General features: G+C 34.3%; 1 protein-coding gene across 3 annotated transcripts in view; it reads right to left on the reverse strand.

The window, feature by feature from the left end:
* Positions 1 to 17,781, reverse strand: part of LOC118192400 (papilin-like) — a 198,655-nt gene that overhangs the window by 142,140 nt on the left and 38,734 nt on the right. For all 3 annotated transcript variants that reach the window (XM_035363369.2, XM_035363363.2, XM_035363384.2), the window contains exons 2-6: positions 16,697 to 16,766; positions 11,232 to 11,398; positions 7,842 to 7,902; positions 7,656 to 7,758; positions 1,625 to 1,758 (exon numbers count right to left, since the gene is read on the reverse strand). In XM_035363369.2, the coding sequence (XP_035219260.1) occupies positions 1,625 to 1,758; positions 7,656 to 7,758; positions 7,842 to 7,902; positions 11,232 to 11,398; positions 16,697 to 16,766 (535 nt within the window). The remainder of the gene's footprint in view (positions 1 to 1,624; positions 1,759 to 7,655; positions 7,759 to 7,841; positions 7,903 to 11,231; positions 11,399 to 16,696; positions 16,767 to 17,781) is intronic.

Below are 17,781 nucleotides of genomic sequence, written 5' to 3' on the forward strand. Positions count from 1 at the left end.
GGTTTCAGTGAATCGCTTGCCAGTTTTGGCAGGCACGAACAGCCTTTGATTCATCATCTTCGATACATATAAAACCATATATTATAAACTAGTTGTCAAACTTATGAACTCGTTATTATTTTATGTCTCGGATCTGTAGAGGCAAATCTATTTTATCGATGTTGGAAGTTAAAGCAGCCGAAATCGAAGCGTACTTCTCGTCATTTTTTCCTTCACTGTCTGTTTTTTGAATCATCCTACCAGTTTTTAGTCACTTATTCATGAAGAAACATAAAATTGTAACTTTAAAAGTAGTCCGTTTAAGTAGTTTACGCCAAATAATAATTAATCTCACAGATATCCAACGTGGACGGTAAGTAGAATCTGGGCTCTCATCACTTCTTTACGTGCATGCCATTTGGAAAGGAATGCGTTGGTACTGTCTGTCTACCAGGAGAACTGTCTCGCAATTGCATATCGCACTAGTTGGTGGTGATTGCTATAACAACAAGGATAGTATACTTCAAATAGAGGTGAGCCAAATGAATGCTTTATAGTCATTTTATTTTAGGCGAATTTTGAACAGGGAAAGTTAATTCATCATTAAGTTTGCCGCGACAGCAAAGTGAAAAACAATTATTTAAGACACTCCTATAAAAAATGGGTTAAGGCTCTTTTCTATGGCAACAGAAAGCTACAGACTATCTGTCAAAAGCTGTTGTTATGATAGACAGATAATACACAACGGCATCAGAGGCATATCAGAAACAAATTAGATTTTAAAATAACGATGTTAACGAAATATTTTCTACCTCTCTGCCATTGTTCTAAAAATAGAGTAAACTCTCTATCATTTAATAAAATTTCCCCTTTACAAAATAATATTTTTCTCAAACATGTTTATCAATTGTTCATCTGTTATTCAGTTGGATTTATTTAGTGTTTTCATCCACTTTGTGACCCCCAATGTAATTTTTTGCACCTTAAATGGGTTCCTAACCCATAGATTGAATACCATTGTTCTAAAGGATGACTGAATCCTATCAATAAATCTAATTTACCAGGAAACTACAAAAAAATCATGGTGTGACGCAATAGAAAAGCAGAACTACCTTGGTAAGTTCATCTCACAAACAACATTTCCTTAGTTTGATGCCTACATCATGATGTTGACACACAGACTTTTTTCTGAAAGATTTTCTGACAGATTTTCTGAAAGCAAAACTGCTTTTCTTTAGACATTCGAGTGGCATAGATTTCAGAACCCATAGACACCAGGACTTGCTGTTTCATTCCCAAAGTCTCCATGGACGTTCTGAGATCGAGACTTCCTTTTTGGTATCTTGTTGCAGAGCGTGGGCAACTTTTAATTTATTTAAACCGCTTCATAATAGAAAATCTGTGGAAAATTATTTAATTTTTGACATTACGTTTTATTAATGTGAATTCTTTCTTGTTTTCTGTGCAACAGTTCGTGTAATTGTTTATTTGTATCACTGCAGTATTCTACTACTGTATAAAGTCATGGCCTATTTTTCTAAATATTTTCAGTTTCATCATAAATATATTTTGTAAAACATTCTAGGAGTAATCTGCAACTTAAGAAAGTACTTCAGCAATAAAACGTTCAAAAAAATTGTTTTACCAAACACTGTCCATCTACACAAACATCCAAGGAACCGTCATTTCGACATCGAGTGCCATCTATCACCTTCCGATCCATCCTGGCATAGAAACTTCCGCCATTAGGCATGCAAGTCAGTTCACACGGCTTTTCAGCTGAAAGCAGAAAAATAACAATCGTTTTGTATGAATAAAAGAAATGAAACTAACATCATTTAAAAATTTGAATATAATTTTTAAATGAAAATAATATTCCGCGATAAAAATGTAAGCATTTAAAATATATATAAGCTATGCATTTTCAGAAATCGTTCCTATAAGACAATTTGCATTTCTATAAGTCATTGCAACGATGCTTATTTAAAAAACTTTAAACTATACCGGGAAATGAAACGTAAATTTCGTAAAACTTAGTTTGAAGTTCTAGTTGCTGTTATTATTACTGATGGCATAACACTAGTAATAAGAAATACCAAATTTTGCATTACTCTCACAATAAAATTACAGTCCTGTTGATAATGAATTGATATGTATCGCCAATAACATGTTACAAATCTGAGATTATTACACAGAGAAGCCCAAAAGAAACATGGCAGAAAGCGGTATACATATTGAAGCACGTTCCTTCTCTATTTAAACGTTTTTAATTGATGATAATGACTTTTTATGCATTTTTTAGACACTTTTTTAGACAATTTTAGCTGCAGCCAAAATTTATAGGACGGAGTTATCAGTTTTCAGCTACCCCAGGCATTAGATTGCTGTTTAGCATGCTCTTTATAAAATTGAAGGTAAGGAAAAATAAATGCCTCGCGGAAAAAAAAAAAAAAAAAAAAAAAAAAAAAGTCTGAAAGCTTTTTCAGATTTTACATGTGCCCAAAAGAGCGTTTTTTTAACGTTCTGTGTGTTACTTTATTTATTAAATATCATGTTCATCGCGCTTAAACCATGTAATTCAATTCAACAGCAATATCGCAAAATAGTTTTAAAATGAGCCTATCTTTAGAATTTCCGATACAGAGACTCGCGCGGAGATAAAAATGTTTTTTTCTGTACAACGTTCCCATAGCTCGCTTTGAAATCCTTGAGTTTGTTAATCAAAAATTCGTTAAAGTTTCACAAAATATGAAATCGATAACAAGACAAATTCCAAGTTTCAAATTTGAGCTACGAATTAGATTGTAAGCTTAGTAAGAGCGTAAAAAACCTCTTTTCTTTTCTTTTTTTTTTTAGTCCAAAGGGATTTGAATCCCGAAGGACTATTAGTTTCGTTTTGGCATTTTGCGTCGGACGGATAAATGTCGGTTCACTTTTCAAACTGTTGCCATAAAATGTTAGAGTCCTGCATTATATTTGAAGAAATTAAATAATGAAAATCTGCGTAAATGTATGTATATTTCTCACATTGTCATAAAATAACGGTACATAGAGTCATCGAATTTTGAATAACGTAATCCTCCAACGAATATGAGCATGTGGAAGACCAAATTTGAAATTTGTTTTATGATCGATTTCCTATTTTTTAAAACTTTGACGAATTTTTGATTAACAAACTCAAGGATTTCAAAGCGAGCAATGGCAACGTTGTGCAGAAAAAACATTTTTATCTCCAGCGCGTGAGTCTCTGTATCGGAAATTCTAAAGATATGCTCGTTTTAAAACTATTTTGCGATATTGCTGTTGCACTGGATTTTATGGTTTAAGTGCGAGGAACATGATATTTAATAAAGAAAGGTAACACACAAAATGTTAAAAAACGCCCCTTTGGACGTAATTTAAAATTTGAAACATTTCAGATTTTTTTTTTTTTTTTTAACGTATATGGGCCATGCCCATATTCGTAGGAGGATTACGTCATTCAAAATTCGATGGCTCTCTGTACCGTTGTTTTATCACAATGCGAAAAATATACATACATTTATGCAGATTTTTGATTATTTAATTTCCTCAAATATAATGCAGGACTCTAACATTTGGTGGCAACAGCTTGAAAAGTGAAACGGACATAGTGAACCAACGCAAAATTGCAAAACGAAAACAATAGTCCTTCAGGGACAAAGCCCGTTTGAAAAAAAAAAAAAAAAAAAAAAAAAAAAAAAAAAAAAAAAATCTGATGTGGAACACCACATAACCTTCTTGTACGACCTATTAAATTATTCACATTTTTTGCTGCATTTCATTTAAACCTATTTCCCCGAATTTCATTAGAAATATATTTCACATTGGATCAATTCTGTTCTCATTTTGCGGCAAGGAAAAACTATCTTAAACCTCAAAACATTAAAAATTGTAAAATACAGAAAAACGTAAACCAGCAAATAGAGCTAAAAATCGTTAAAAATTTTTTACAACTAAAATTAGAGTTGAAATTAGTTAAAATTAGGCAGAAGGAAATTTTTTTCGGAACACAAAAACTTTTGGTCCCACTCGGAAAAAAGACACTGAAGGTGGTGCAGGAACTGACTGAATTCACTATGCTACTTATTTTCAAATGCATTTAGTGGAACTTAAGCAGTTTTTAAATTGATGGTAGATAATTCTACAACTATTGCATACAGGTTCACTAAAAGTATAAAAACCTTAACCAGAACATAAGAACAATATAATTCAATCACTCTTAATGTAAAAAATGCACAATTTACCAACGTATAAGAATAAAGAAACTGATCCGAGTAACAGAGACGAGATATATACATATATTTATATAATTTTGGTGCGGCCGATTGAAAAAAAAAAAAAAAAAAAAAGGTGAACATATACATGTTATAGAAGTCCCACATACAAAATTTCAATGGACTGAGGCTATTTGTTTCTTGAATTATATGAGATACATACATACGTACGTATAGCCGTCACTAAAAAATCTCTTCTGAATCCATTTTAAATTCATTTCACAATCCGTTTTGGGTAAGAGTCCTTTATTCTGTTCGTACGTACAGATGTAACGCAAAAACATCGTTCAAATGGATTCGAGAGCGGTCAAAATGGGTATTTTCGTTGAAATATGATTTTTGGCGATTTTCACTTCCTTTACTTTGTACAAGGAAGTAGAAAGAGTACAGTTTTGACGTAGAAATTGAGGCTAAGGAAAAAACTTTAAAATGTCTTAATTCAAAACTCTCAACCATAATCTGTGCTTGGCATTGAACTACTTTATGTTTATTATTAATGACCCCTCAAGTGGGCTCGCAAACGCTTTTTTACGCCACTCGATGTTTTTCAGGCTAGATAACGATACTAATGCACATAAAATAATTCGTTGCTTATATAAATCTTCATTAGGTTATTCAATGCTGAAAGGCTTTGCTCTATTTACAATTTAAGTATTTTGTTTTGGAAAAAGAATTTTTAATGTTATCTACTACAGGTGCATTCTTTCCACTGTGTGCTTAATTGTGAGTGTATGTTTCCCTAATTGTTTGTCATTAAGATTACTATAAACAAAGATTACATTTTAGATGTAAAAAAAAGTGTTTTTTTAGTTTTATTTTCTTTTTAATTTTTTTCATTTTCGTCTCCGAAATATTTCACTTCTGATTTAAATTTTTTAAAATTCTTTTAACTCCTTTTTGCACCAATTTCTTGTTTTCAGCAAAATATTTTGGTTCATTTACGTAAATAATAAGCTGATATTTTAATACTGTTTACGCTTAAAAGCAAGTTAATGTACAGAAGCCTGACTGATGAAGAAATCTATCAATTATTATTACAATAAGAGAAAACCTAAGAATTGTGAAAATATAATTGAGCCGAAACAAGGTGAAGATGAAATAAAAATTCTAAATGAGCATAGCAGTCAATCTAAACAACAGCCTGAAGAAAGGAATAGTATTACTAAGTGGCGTATACTGAAAATATTAGGTGAATCATAAATTGGCATGATGTATTTGAAAATAACAATGAGTCATTTCCATGTACGTATGCTAATAGATCGTAGAACCGTCCTAGTTCATGACATTTATTTCGTCAACAACTAAGTACCAGTTACACATACAGTACGTAGTTCAGTTTGAAAATGCCGAGAGAACTTGATGATTATACAAAAGAGAAGTAGCATCTGGGGGGAGGGATGGTCGAAAGGACTTCGTGCAATTGATATTCATAAAGAAATGTTTCCTGTTCAGGGAAAGAAGTATTAGTTTAGTAAAGCTTTGCACAACCGGATCGAGAAATATTCTCAAAGCTGCTCCAGAGTTTGTGATGCAAACAAGTGAGTGTGCTGTTCAGACTGAGATAGATTCAGCAGCGCAGAGGGAGGAGGAAGTGGTTTGTGAAATATACTGTGTTATTATAACAATAACATCAAATTATCCTGCTGTTAGAAATAAGCAGAGATATTTTATATTTATTATTTTTCCATTATGCTTTAAAACATTATAATTTTACTTATACTCACTGGCATTCATCCACTACGAAAGTTATGTATGGGAAGTTAAAATGTACAGAGAAAACAACATTACACGCTACGAAAAACAAACGGCCGCTGGGGGGGGGATTTTCGCGGACAGGTGAGGACGGCGAAAGGGTTAAATTTGGTTTTATAATTGCTTCAAATGTGTAAACTAAATTATGCGGTCCAATCGGAATAGTGGTTAGCGACACTGACTGCCGTTCCGAAGGGCCCAGGTTCGAATCCTGGAGGAGACATGGATGTTTGTAAATGTATAGTGTCAGTGTGGCCTGGCGATCCTACAATTATGCGACGAGCCGAAAGTCCCTTCAAGAAGCTGATGGTAGGGGAAGAGGGGGGGGAGACTTTCGGGCCCGCCCCTTCGGGGTTGGGAGCGGTGCCTAGCAAAGTCATACTGTCACCTGTACGGTGCTCAAGACTTTTGCCAAGGACAGGTGCAATCTTGTACTCTTTGCCCGGTTGAATTTCGTGGGTTTGTTCTCATGTTGTTGTCAGACATAAGTTACAACAACAACAACAAAAAAAAAAAAAAAAAAAAAAAAAAAAAAATCAAAATTAGTAACAAGTATTGGAAAAACAAAACTAAACATTTCTGATGGTGTAGTTGATGCGCAACAAACATTTCTGATGGCGCATTTTATTCATTTTGTATTCTTTCGCGTGAACGTTATAACGAAACTTTTGGAATAAAAAAGAAACATATTTTCTGTCTCGTCTTCTGATTGGCAAACATCTATTATTTCTTACTTGATTCAAGAATTCTTCTAGTTCTCCTCTTTGTAATTCTAGAATGAATATATTGACTCGTGCTCAGTGCTTAGGATTTAACGACATTATTAAAAAAAATATTGGACAGTTAAGATACAAATAGTCATCACTTGGCACTTGCAAATAAGTAAAGATTTAAATTAAAAGTAGACAACAAAGTATTAGAAAAACTTGTTTTCGATTTCAACGAACTTTAGTTCATTCAATATATGTATATCCATTTTGTTACACGGCCCTGTGAGTTCAGTTTATTTTTATTTTTATGTGTCGGTAAATTGTGCATTTTTTACTTAAATTGAAATGTTTGAATTATATCATTCTTATCTTCCGATCAAGGTTTTTATGCCTTTAGTTAATATGCATACGATAGCTGTGGAATTATCAACAATTTAAAAGTTGTTTAAGTGCGGGTAAGCCATTTTATTTGATTCAGCAGCCATTCTTTGTTTACATTTGAAACTTAGAAGAATATTGAATCAAGTCAGCTTCTGCACCTTCAGTGTCCTTTTTATCGAGTGGGACCAACAGTAAACTCAGCTTTGTGCACCAAATATCTGCCTTCTTGGCCGCTGACCGAATTGCTTGTTTTTGCGTAGAAACTCTAATTTTAATTGTAAATTTTTAAAAATTGTTTTAACTGTATTTGGTGTTTTATATTTTTCTATATTCTTCAATTTTTGATAAAGATATTTTGAATGGAATTCGTGGAAATAAGTGTAAATGAAATGAGGGAAAAGTGTAATGAAATGAGGAAATAAGTGTAAATGATATGAGGGAAAATTTAATATCCCATACAAGAATGTCACGTGGTGTACACATCAGAATTTTTTAATAAACGGAGTGATAATACAGGAATACATTAAAAATTTATTACCATTATAATAAGGAAGCCAACTGTAGTACTTTCCATTGTATGGAACTGTGTTGAACCTGGCACATTGTTCAGATCTGAATTCTTTTGAACCAGGCGGGCATTCCTAAAAAAAATAAATGAAATAATAAACTTTTGTCATCTAAATACTAATATGCTCATTAGAACACCTGAAAACAAAGTCCTTACTTGAACATTGCATGAGAAATATCTTCTCGTGGCACCTATACAGGAATATCTTCCATCGGCTCTTGAAAGGAGAAAATCAAGATTAAACTATCAGTGTTTGTTACAAAAGAAAAAAAAAAAGGATTAGTAAATATAAAATTGCACTGTGTTCAAAATTTAAATAAAAATTCATATTTGGTAAATTGAGGGGTATCAGCAACCCCTATACCGACAATTTTAAATTAGGCATTTTCGAATGCCCAATTTAACATTGCCATTGAGAATGTACCTTTTCTCAAAATCTGCTTTAGATACACTCCTGAAATTGTTTGTGTAATTAAAGTACACATGTCTGATTATCCTGAAATGAACTTTTAAAACATTTTGAATTTTAGAGTAATTTACAGAATATTTTGTTAGGCATAGTAAAATTTAGCACTTTTCTAACACAAAAAATTTAAAATGTAATGTATGTATAGAGTCTATCGGCATGGGAGCACCCTAAATATGCAGCGAACCGGAAGTTCTGCAGAGAGGTGGTGGTAGAAGAAGAAAGGGGGGAGACCCTCGGACCCGTCACCCGGGGTGCTCTCCATAAAAAGTTTGGGCGGAGGGGAGTATGGTGCTCAAGGCTCTTGCCAACGACATGCGGAATCTTGCACTCCTTGCCACGATGAATTTCGTCGGCTTGTTCTGATGTTACTGTCAGGCAAGTGAGATAAGTTACAACAACATTATATAACAGAGCACCTTTTTCAATTGAAGAAAACCATAAGAAAATATTTTCCAAAAGAAAACAGCTGAGTATGTCTGGATAAAAAAAATCTCTTCAAATACGACTATAAATCAGAACGAAAGGGAATAACTAACTTATTGCCATATCAACAGATTCGATATTATTTAAAATCTAAATTTCCTATCGTACCTTCGTGGTGTAGTGGTTCTGCACTCTGGGCCGGTATTTGGGTAAAGGTCCGTGGTTCGATTCCCGGCGAATTCGTTGCTAATTTTACATCTCTCCGGCTTTTCCAAATAACCTAATGTCTCTATAAGGCATAAGCAACAAAATAATTGAATTAAAAAGAGCAAAATTATACATGAGCAAAGATATGGAGAATTTCAAATAATTGGATGTACTGAAGCAAATCATTAGCGACTCTGACTGCCGTAACGAAGGGCCTGGATTTGAATCCCGGACAAGGCGTGGATGTAAACTGTTCCTTCATAGGAGGCAACGGTGAACCACCTATTAGGCACATCAACAATTAAGTGACAACCTCTTCTGTGACCCTTTTATGGTCTTAGTATGGTCAACATCATACCTATCACCACTGATGTCTTACGTTTGGTTTTTCTATAACATAACCTTGGTCATTCAGAGTGAAATTGTTGATGAAAACCTGACCATTCTTTAAGCACTGTGTAGAGACATTAGGTATTTTTTGAAAGCAAGAGAGATGAAAAATGAGCAATGACATAGCCGGAACTCGAATCTCGGATCGTTCGAATACTCGCCGATAGTGCTGACCATTACACCACGAAGGCATGCTAAGAAGGCGGGAGAAATACACTGACTACCAATAAGTATTTGGACACCTATGATAGAAAAGAAAAACTAACTTTATTCAAAATCAATAGTTGGTAGAGCCTCCACGAGAGGTAATTACAGCGGGGACCCTATGAGCATACTTTCCACAAGTCTTTGTATGACAGCTAGTGGTATTTTCTTTCACTCGACTTGGAGAAGACATAGAAGTTCCTTCACCGATTTTGCACGGGTAGTGCACCACTGGATTCGGAAATGTAACTCATTCCAGAGGTTCTCGATAGGGTTCAAGTCTGGACTCTGGGCAGGCCAGTCCATTCGATGAACTCCATTGGAACCATACCAAGCCTTGGTTAACGTCGAAACATGACAACTGGCATTGTCGTCCTGAAAGTAACAGGGGTCCAACCCGTAAAACTGCCACAACGTAGGAAGCACATTGTCATCCAAAATAGTGCAGTAGACATCGGAGTTGAGCTGACCATGAATGGGGACCAAGGGTCCCAGCCCATACCAGGAGAAACACCCCCAGACCATAATTCCACATTCGCCGAACTTACTTTTGGCACAATGCATTCTGGCAGGAGACATTCTCCAGGTAGACACCAGACCCAGACCCTGCCATCCGAACGGTAAAGGGTGAACCTTGATTCGTGACTCCAAAGAACCCGTTTCCACTGATCTACCGTCCAATTTCGATGTGCTTTGCACCACGTTAACCGAGCAGCGCGGTTGGACTTTGTGGTCAAAGGCTTATGGGCAGCAGCACGACCATGAAAACCAAGCAGATGTGCTTCCTTACGGATGGTATTCTTTGAAACAATACTCCCGGATGCCTGTTGAAACTCCTCACGGATGACGGCCATCGGTTGGGTGCGGTTCTTCGAATTTCTCTGGACAGCACTTGTCGGTCTCTATCTCCCAGTTTCGCTGGTCTACCGACTCGGGGCACATTCCAACAATCACCGCTCACCTTCCACTTCTTAATCACATAGGCCACTGTCGATTTTGGGTACTTCAGATCGCTAGATATTTCCCTTAAGGATCGGCCACATTTGTGATACCCGATAATTATGCCTTTCTCGAAATCAGAGAGCTCCGAACTGCGAGGCATCTTGCATGCGACTAAAGCCGATGCTGTTTCCTACACGATATATACCGGCGGAGTCCGTGACGTACCTTAGGACCACAGATACCGTCACTTGCATAGGTGTCCAAATACTTATTGGTAGTCAGTGTACCTTATAACTGTATGTCAATGTAGAACTAACGTACGAGCAATTTATGTTTTCATTAACTCAAGCTGATCTGTATAAAACCAGTCTCTAATAATTGATATAAAAATAACTTTACCCAGAGGTTCTAAGCCAATCAAGTTATATCATGCAAAAAAGGGGGAAAATAATTAAGAATTGAACTGCTCGATTCCTGTGGAATTGTGGTCTCACTCAGAACAGTAACAACAAGAACTCAGTTACCCAGTTAAACATCTAAAAAGATAAATGATTTTAAGCAGGAAGCTAAGACCAAAGAACAACATTACATACTTCTTTAAGAAGAAATAACGTAATCTGAAAACATAACATATCTGTTCAAGAAGCAGTACAGATCCAAGTTTCAGACAAAGGAATTAATATAGTCAAAACAAGTGTTATAAAAATTTTATTTCATAATAAATTTAAATGAATATGAAATCTCAATTATTAGACCAAAACATTCATTGTCTTAGGTTAAAAATTCTATCTTTGAATTCTTCCAGCTCGTTCAGCGCATAAACAAAATTATTATATTTAACAGAATCATACGTAATCATTTTTACAAGAATATTTGTGCACACAGGAAAGGAAACTTAAAATAGAACTCACCTGATATCCATGCATATCCTATCTTGGTAAGCTATTCCTCCACCACAGGTTCTTGAGCAATCACTACTTTGTGTCCATGGACCCCATGGTCCCGATTCTTGTTGTACAATACCAGACGCGTTCCAATAAGGTTGTTGGGATGGATACTGAGGCAGACTTGCGTAACTCTGCAAAGATATGTAATGTAATGAATCTCTTTAATAGAGTGTTCATAGAAATCAGTGTCTGCACATTCCAAAAATATGTAATGTGTAGAAACCGAAGTTGGTTTTCATGGTCCATGGACAGCTTAGAATGTCAGAAAAAAGAAGCCTATCATTTCGAAGGTATTGTGGGAATTCATATCTCGAAATTTTTTTCTGTGTGCAAACTTATCTCCTCTGCATTATTTATGTGAAGTTATATAACGGGAGAAAGTACAGGAATAAACCAAGAAGTCTGGAAGAGCGAGATGTCAACATAACACTCTTAATTCATGCTCTTCCGCGTCAATTATATGAAAGGAAGCTATAATATATTTCTCCTTCCTTTCAGCATGCCTTCATGGTTTTATGGTAGCACACTCGGGGCGTATTCGAGAGGTCCAGGTTCGAGTCCCGGCGAGGGCATTGCTCATTTTTCATGTCTCCTGTTTAAAAAAATCCTAATGACTCAACAAAGCTTTAAGCTTTAACTTAGAAATTATATTAATCTTTTATTCACATCTATACATCTACTTTCGCATGTTAATCAGAAAGCTTTATAGAGACATGTACTTTTTAACGCAAAGATAAAACTGTAAGTACTGCTGCAAGTTTGTCCACGCTGTTCCAGGCAAAAAAGTATAAGTAGTACATATTTCTTCCTGTCACGATATTCTTGAGCAATTTACTGAGTTCAGCTAGTTTTATTGTCTCTAGGTTTGCTATAATTCCCATATTCTCATGCATACTCTAGAAATAGATACCGCCACAGAAAAAAAAAGTTCTAGGGACTTCAAAATTTTAGCCCAGGGAAAAAAAGTATTTTTATCAATAAACCTGAGTATTTTGTACATTCGAGAAAATGTTCATACAAATTCATCATTACAGTCATGAAGAATCATTGTGCACATTAAATGTGAAGTATTTTTTACTGGAGGGCCAAATCATGTTGTCTAAAACGTGAAGAAAAAGTAATTTCGTGAAGTAACTAGATTTCGAACTTTGGCTTTAATTATACATGTGCTTGTGTATGCAAAAATAAACTGAATAACATAATGAAGAATGACATAAAGGAGCAAAATGCAGTTTCTAAGTTTTACAATAAAGTATCTTATTTGAAATACCGTTAATGAAATGCAAAATAAAATACTAAGCTTACATTTTAATATTTAAATTGGCATAGATTGAATGAAATGTGTAAGTACGAAATCCTGGCCCGTTCAGTAATGTTTTTATACAAAGAGAAGAGAAGAGGAAATGATAGATAATATATTATAAATACTCTATTTATTGCCAATTTGCATTTCTCGTTAGTTATTTATTTATATTTTGCACGATTTCTAAGGTAATGTCTAATATAAATCTAACGAAGTGCTTATAAAGCTGAAAGACGTTTATGACGTTTAGTAAGAAGCAAAGAGAAAAGATATAGGGAGGAAACGTGTAACTTGCAAAAAGTGCTAGAGGTTTAAACCCTGATGATGATGCCGGCAGTTAACTTGAGAACAGACAATACATATGTAACTATGAGGCAATTAAATACATAGCAGCAGTCGAAAATATTTTATGTCACCCTTTAGTATTTCTCATGCAGAAGAATAGAGTTCTCTGCCAAATTTAAGAACCAAAATTTTCATATTTTACGCAGATATGTTTCCTTGCACTATCACACATAGATAATTTCCTTGACTGTTTTGTGAAAACTCTTAGTTTTTGTTTGTTTTCCTTAAAACGAATCTCAAATGAAAGTTGCAATTATTTTTCTCCCTCTGTTAACTTACCACAGTCCTTAAAACTATGAAAAGTCAACTGTGTATTAAGGTTGTGACTAGCTATGACACCGTTGTATATCTTGGACAGAATTGTAACACAGTGTATTTCAGACATTTCGAACTTTAAGCTAATAAGTTCATACCTTACTTTAATGCTGATTCATTTTCAGGGTAAGGTATTAATTCACAGGATCATTAAATTATAAAAGCGTGAATAAAAATATCTTTTTACAGAAGATGCTGAAAATAACATCATGCTCTTCAGTACACATCCGCATAATCAAATTCAGTGATACCTCGATATACGTTCTCTTTAAAATACATTCGGCGTCTGTTAATATGATCTTGTTTATCTACGGTTATTTTGATAACATTAAACTATGAGAAAAAGTATCCTTCCAAATAACGACGAAATAATATAGAAATATCAAGAAACGGATAAATAGGTATTTCCATAGCATTTTAAATTAGCAGTATGCAAAAGTTTGCTTATGAGTTTTCGATAATATCTTTAATACAAAAGTTCATTCATGAACTTGTAAGAATTATATTTATTTAACTAACAGTTAAATTTTGAGTTAAACTTCCTGTCCTATCGCTTCTTAATTTCAACTTACCACTTCCGGCCAGAACGTAGTTTTAGAATCACGTTTGAATGCAAGTGGAGGAAGAGTGGTATTTAACTGCGAAGTTCTACCGTCTTACAGAGAGAACCAGAGATTCTGGCTAGCAACGCGTCCGCTTTTTTACGCTACTCTCTCTTAAGCTAATGTTACGCTCGGCCGTACTTTAGGCCCTTAATAGATTCTCAGTCAATTAGCGATAAGGGGCCAACTCCGTTAGAATTTTGATAGCTTTGGCTATATCTTTTTAGTTAAGATTAGTTAAGTTTTAATTCTTAGTTTCCTAAGTTGAAGCCCGAGTGTCGGCTTTATTGTACACTCCAAGGCGGAGTTTTGTTAAACTTTAGTTAGAATAATAAAGAGTTAGTTTACCCTTCTATCTTGTTGTTTCACAGTACACATCGGTACAGAATCTTTACAAACTGTTCGGAACTGTTATAACGTTTTCGGAAATTATTTGACAGATACTGTATCATTGATATTAATATTTGGAAGGCATCCTTCATTGGAAGAGAACGTGGCAGTGAAAAATTTTAAATTAAAAAAAAAAGGCCCCCTATGTGTCGCAAATGTTTTCAGTGATTTTTTTCTTTTCAAGGCCAAAGAAAAAAAAAAATTCTGCAGCTTTTTTTTTTTTTTTTTTCTGAATAAGACACTTGCGCCTGATCGTCCTCGAAATCGATATAGTTATTTGAAATCTACTTGAAACTAAGATTCCTTTTGCTCTTAATTTTAAAAGTTGACTGAAATTGAAACCAAGCTTTGGCGACTTGACCCTTCACTTGGCGACATTTCTATGTTATTTGCCAATTGTTATAATCTGTTTTGACCTTATTTGACAAAGTTATCTTTTATTTGGCCACTTTATTTTAGCCCAAAAATTTTAGTCTATAATAGTTTCACCATATTAAATGAGTTCTTGATAACAGTAAGCTATGTATTTTCCATGTTTTCGTATACAATCGGGCTGGACTTCAGCAAAGAAATAACAGTATTCGAATGTTAACATTAACCGCTATCACATTAACATCTGTCCGTTGTACTGCCTGTTTGGACGCGAAAAAATTTTGTTTCGGCATAAAATATTTGTATAAAATTACGATACAAGTTCAATAAGTAACGACTGCCCACACTACATTTGCTTACCTCTGTTGAGACAATTTTACGACAGCTCATGTGCGTCAGTATACCTGTTGCTACTATTCAGTGAACAACTCGCGCTATAACTCTGAATTTTTAAGTGATTGTATGTGTTTTCTAGTAATGGTTTTCTAAATTCATTAACCATGAGAGTTAGGAAAGTTAATGAGAAGAGTCAAACTGCGAAGAAAATTGTTAGGATCACCATGGAGTTGAAAAAAGAGGTTGCTGAAACGAATGAAGATAGCCTTATCCGGAATTTGGGAATGACATCTCTTATGTCAAGAAACGAAGACGCTATTAAATCTTTTTCGTTTAATCGTTTTTAAATCGTTTTACTAAATCGTTTTACGTTGCGAAGTGAGGCAGAGAATCGATTACCAAACAGAGATCAGAGATGTCAGAGTATGGTGAAAAATTGCCTTTGATCTGGATAGCAGAGAAACATTTATGTATAGTAGTATATGCAGAACTTCATTTATGTACAGTATATTTCAGTATATACTACTGCATTTGTATTTTAGTACCAGTCAGTACCAGTGCATTTGTTTTTTAGTATTAAGTATAGGTATATTTAGTATTAAGTATATGTTTTTAGTATTAAGCAATGGTGTTTTTTATAAGAAGGAATGAATTACTTCTTCTTTATTTCTTATCGAAAATGTTCATTTGGTATTCGTCCAAGAACCTGGAACGGTTTAATGGCCTATACCGACGTGCTACTGTATTTTTCTCATGTTGTTGTTGTTGTCTTGTCCTTGCCAGAGCCTCAAGGAGGTTGGACTTCTACTTCCACCCCAAATTTGAGAGAATGCACCCCGAGGTCCAAGGGTTTCTCTCCCCAACCACGAATTTATACGAGAGGATTTTTCCGGCTCGCCATATATTTAGAGTTTCTACATGCCGCAAAGACACATATACATTTACAAACATCAATGCCTTTCCGGGATTCAAACCCGGGCCCTTCGGTACCGTAGTAAGCTCTCCTAACCATTATACCCTATATATTTTCCTCATCACTGGTTCAAATGCTGACAGGTGTATTACGCTATTTCTGCTGTTGTTTTGTAGAACTTCCAGCTTGGTCGAGAGGTTAAGATTGCTGAAGCGGATAGTTTGATCCGTTTGAACTTATTTGAACAAGCTGCTGAATATTTGATCATGTGTAACGTGAATAGATAGTTTCATTAGAAAGTCCTCACGAAGGCATCTTTTCTCTTAGGCAAATAGCCTTGGTCAGCTTTGCCGTATTCAAATGATTTAACCTAACCTTCCCATCTCCCGCTCAATGTATTTGGTATCCCGCCATGCATAAGCATTCACTGCGGGTGAAACACGTTTTCTTTAAATATCAATAATCACAGAGAATTCCCATTGTTAGAGAAAATAATATTTACATGAGAGTTCGGGAACTATTGTATCGCATCGTGTTTAATTATTTCTGATCCTTAGAAGTTATGAAATACGTCTCATATTGCCTACAATTTTGTTGTCATACTGCTTATTAAATTACACTGCCAATGCATCAAAAATTATTCACGTAGCAACGAAATATCTCATAGATGAATATGAAAACAATCAAAAATGATTTTTTAAATTGAAAGTTATTAACGTTTTGGACGACCAGTGATAAAACTCTTTGTAAATTTGGAGATTGCAGTAACCAGACATTTCAGCTAATTACGTCTCATGTATACTACGAGTATAAAGAACTATTTCAGTGAAAATGATCTGTAATTTAAACTTACCTGCGCAAATGTGAACCTTGCAGAGAAGCTGTTTAGAACCACTATGAAAATACAAGTTGAAAAACTCAGCCTGGAAAAGAAAATATATGAATAAAATTTTAATCACATGTAACATACTGTCGAATTTTATTCTATTAGTGATTAATCTGAAAACTCTGAGACAAATACATATTATAATGAAATATATTAGAAAAATAGCGGAACAGCTTGTGTGAAAGCTTTTAATGTAAGATATTATTTTTCCTCAGATACAAGTCAAAATTGTAAAACGTTTTATATGTAACATATATATACAATTTCTATAAATATATACTTATGTTCAAAGCGTTCACAGGAAGTTCTTGTAGAGTGAATATTATCATAAGGCAGTTCTCTTTCAAATCTAAAAATTAATTTGTTTACGACGTCTCACGCAGACAATTGTTTTAGTGCTCTGCCCATTCCTGAATGCATTTGGATTGCTTGAATTGTCTGTAAATGTTAACCTTATAAGACCCCTTTTGCCGACATAGAATAGTGGACTGTCTTCGGAATAGCGGATAGATCTTCTTCCCGAAGGAATATAAGAAACATTTAGCAATTGAATAAAGAAAGAAAAGGAAACGGATCTTTACATCAAGGTATCGTTATAACTGCTAAATTATTCCGGCCGATAAGAGATAGGGAATTTAACACGTGCTACCACGTGTAAATTTAAGACGTGTTTACAATTTTGTGAAATTACTCGGTATTTTAATTGTGCTTGTTTAGTGAACTATAGCTTAATTTAAAATTCCTGCTGTTTAAATTTTTTTCGGATGTCTTTTGTTTAAAGACTTTTGATGTTGAACTCGGTAATCAATACTGAGTAACAAATAATTTTACTACTTCAGTTTTGTTCGTACTTCAGATTATAAAACCTACATTTAAAGCAATTAAAATAAATAAATAAATAAATAAATAAAAATAATAAAATAAAATCTGAAAGCTTTCAGATTTTACAAGATTTTACAATACGCCCAAAGGAGTGTTTTCTCAACGTTTTGCGTGCTACCTTTAATTATTAAAGATCATGTTCTAACTTCTATCACTTGAACCATAAAATT

Source organism: Stegodyphus dumicola, chromosome 3, assembly GCF_044657685.1.
Source record: "Stegodyphus dumicola isolate Sdum_Otavi_A_Nest chromosome 3, ASM4465768v1".
Lineage (NCBI taxonomy): Eukaryota > Metazoa > Arthropoda > Arachnida > Araneae > Eresidae > Stegodyphus > Stegodyphus dumicola.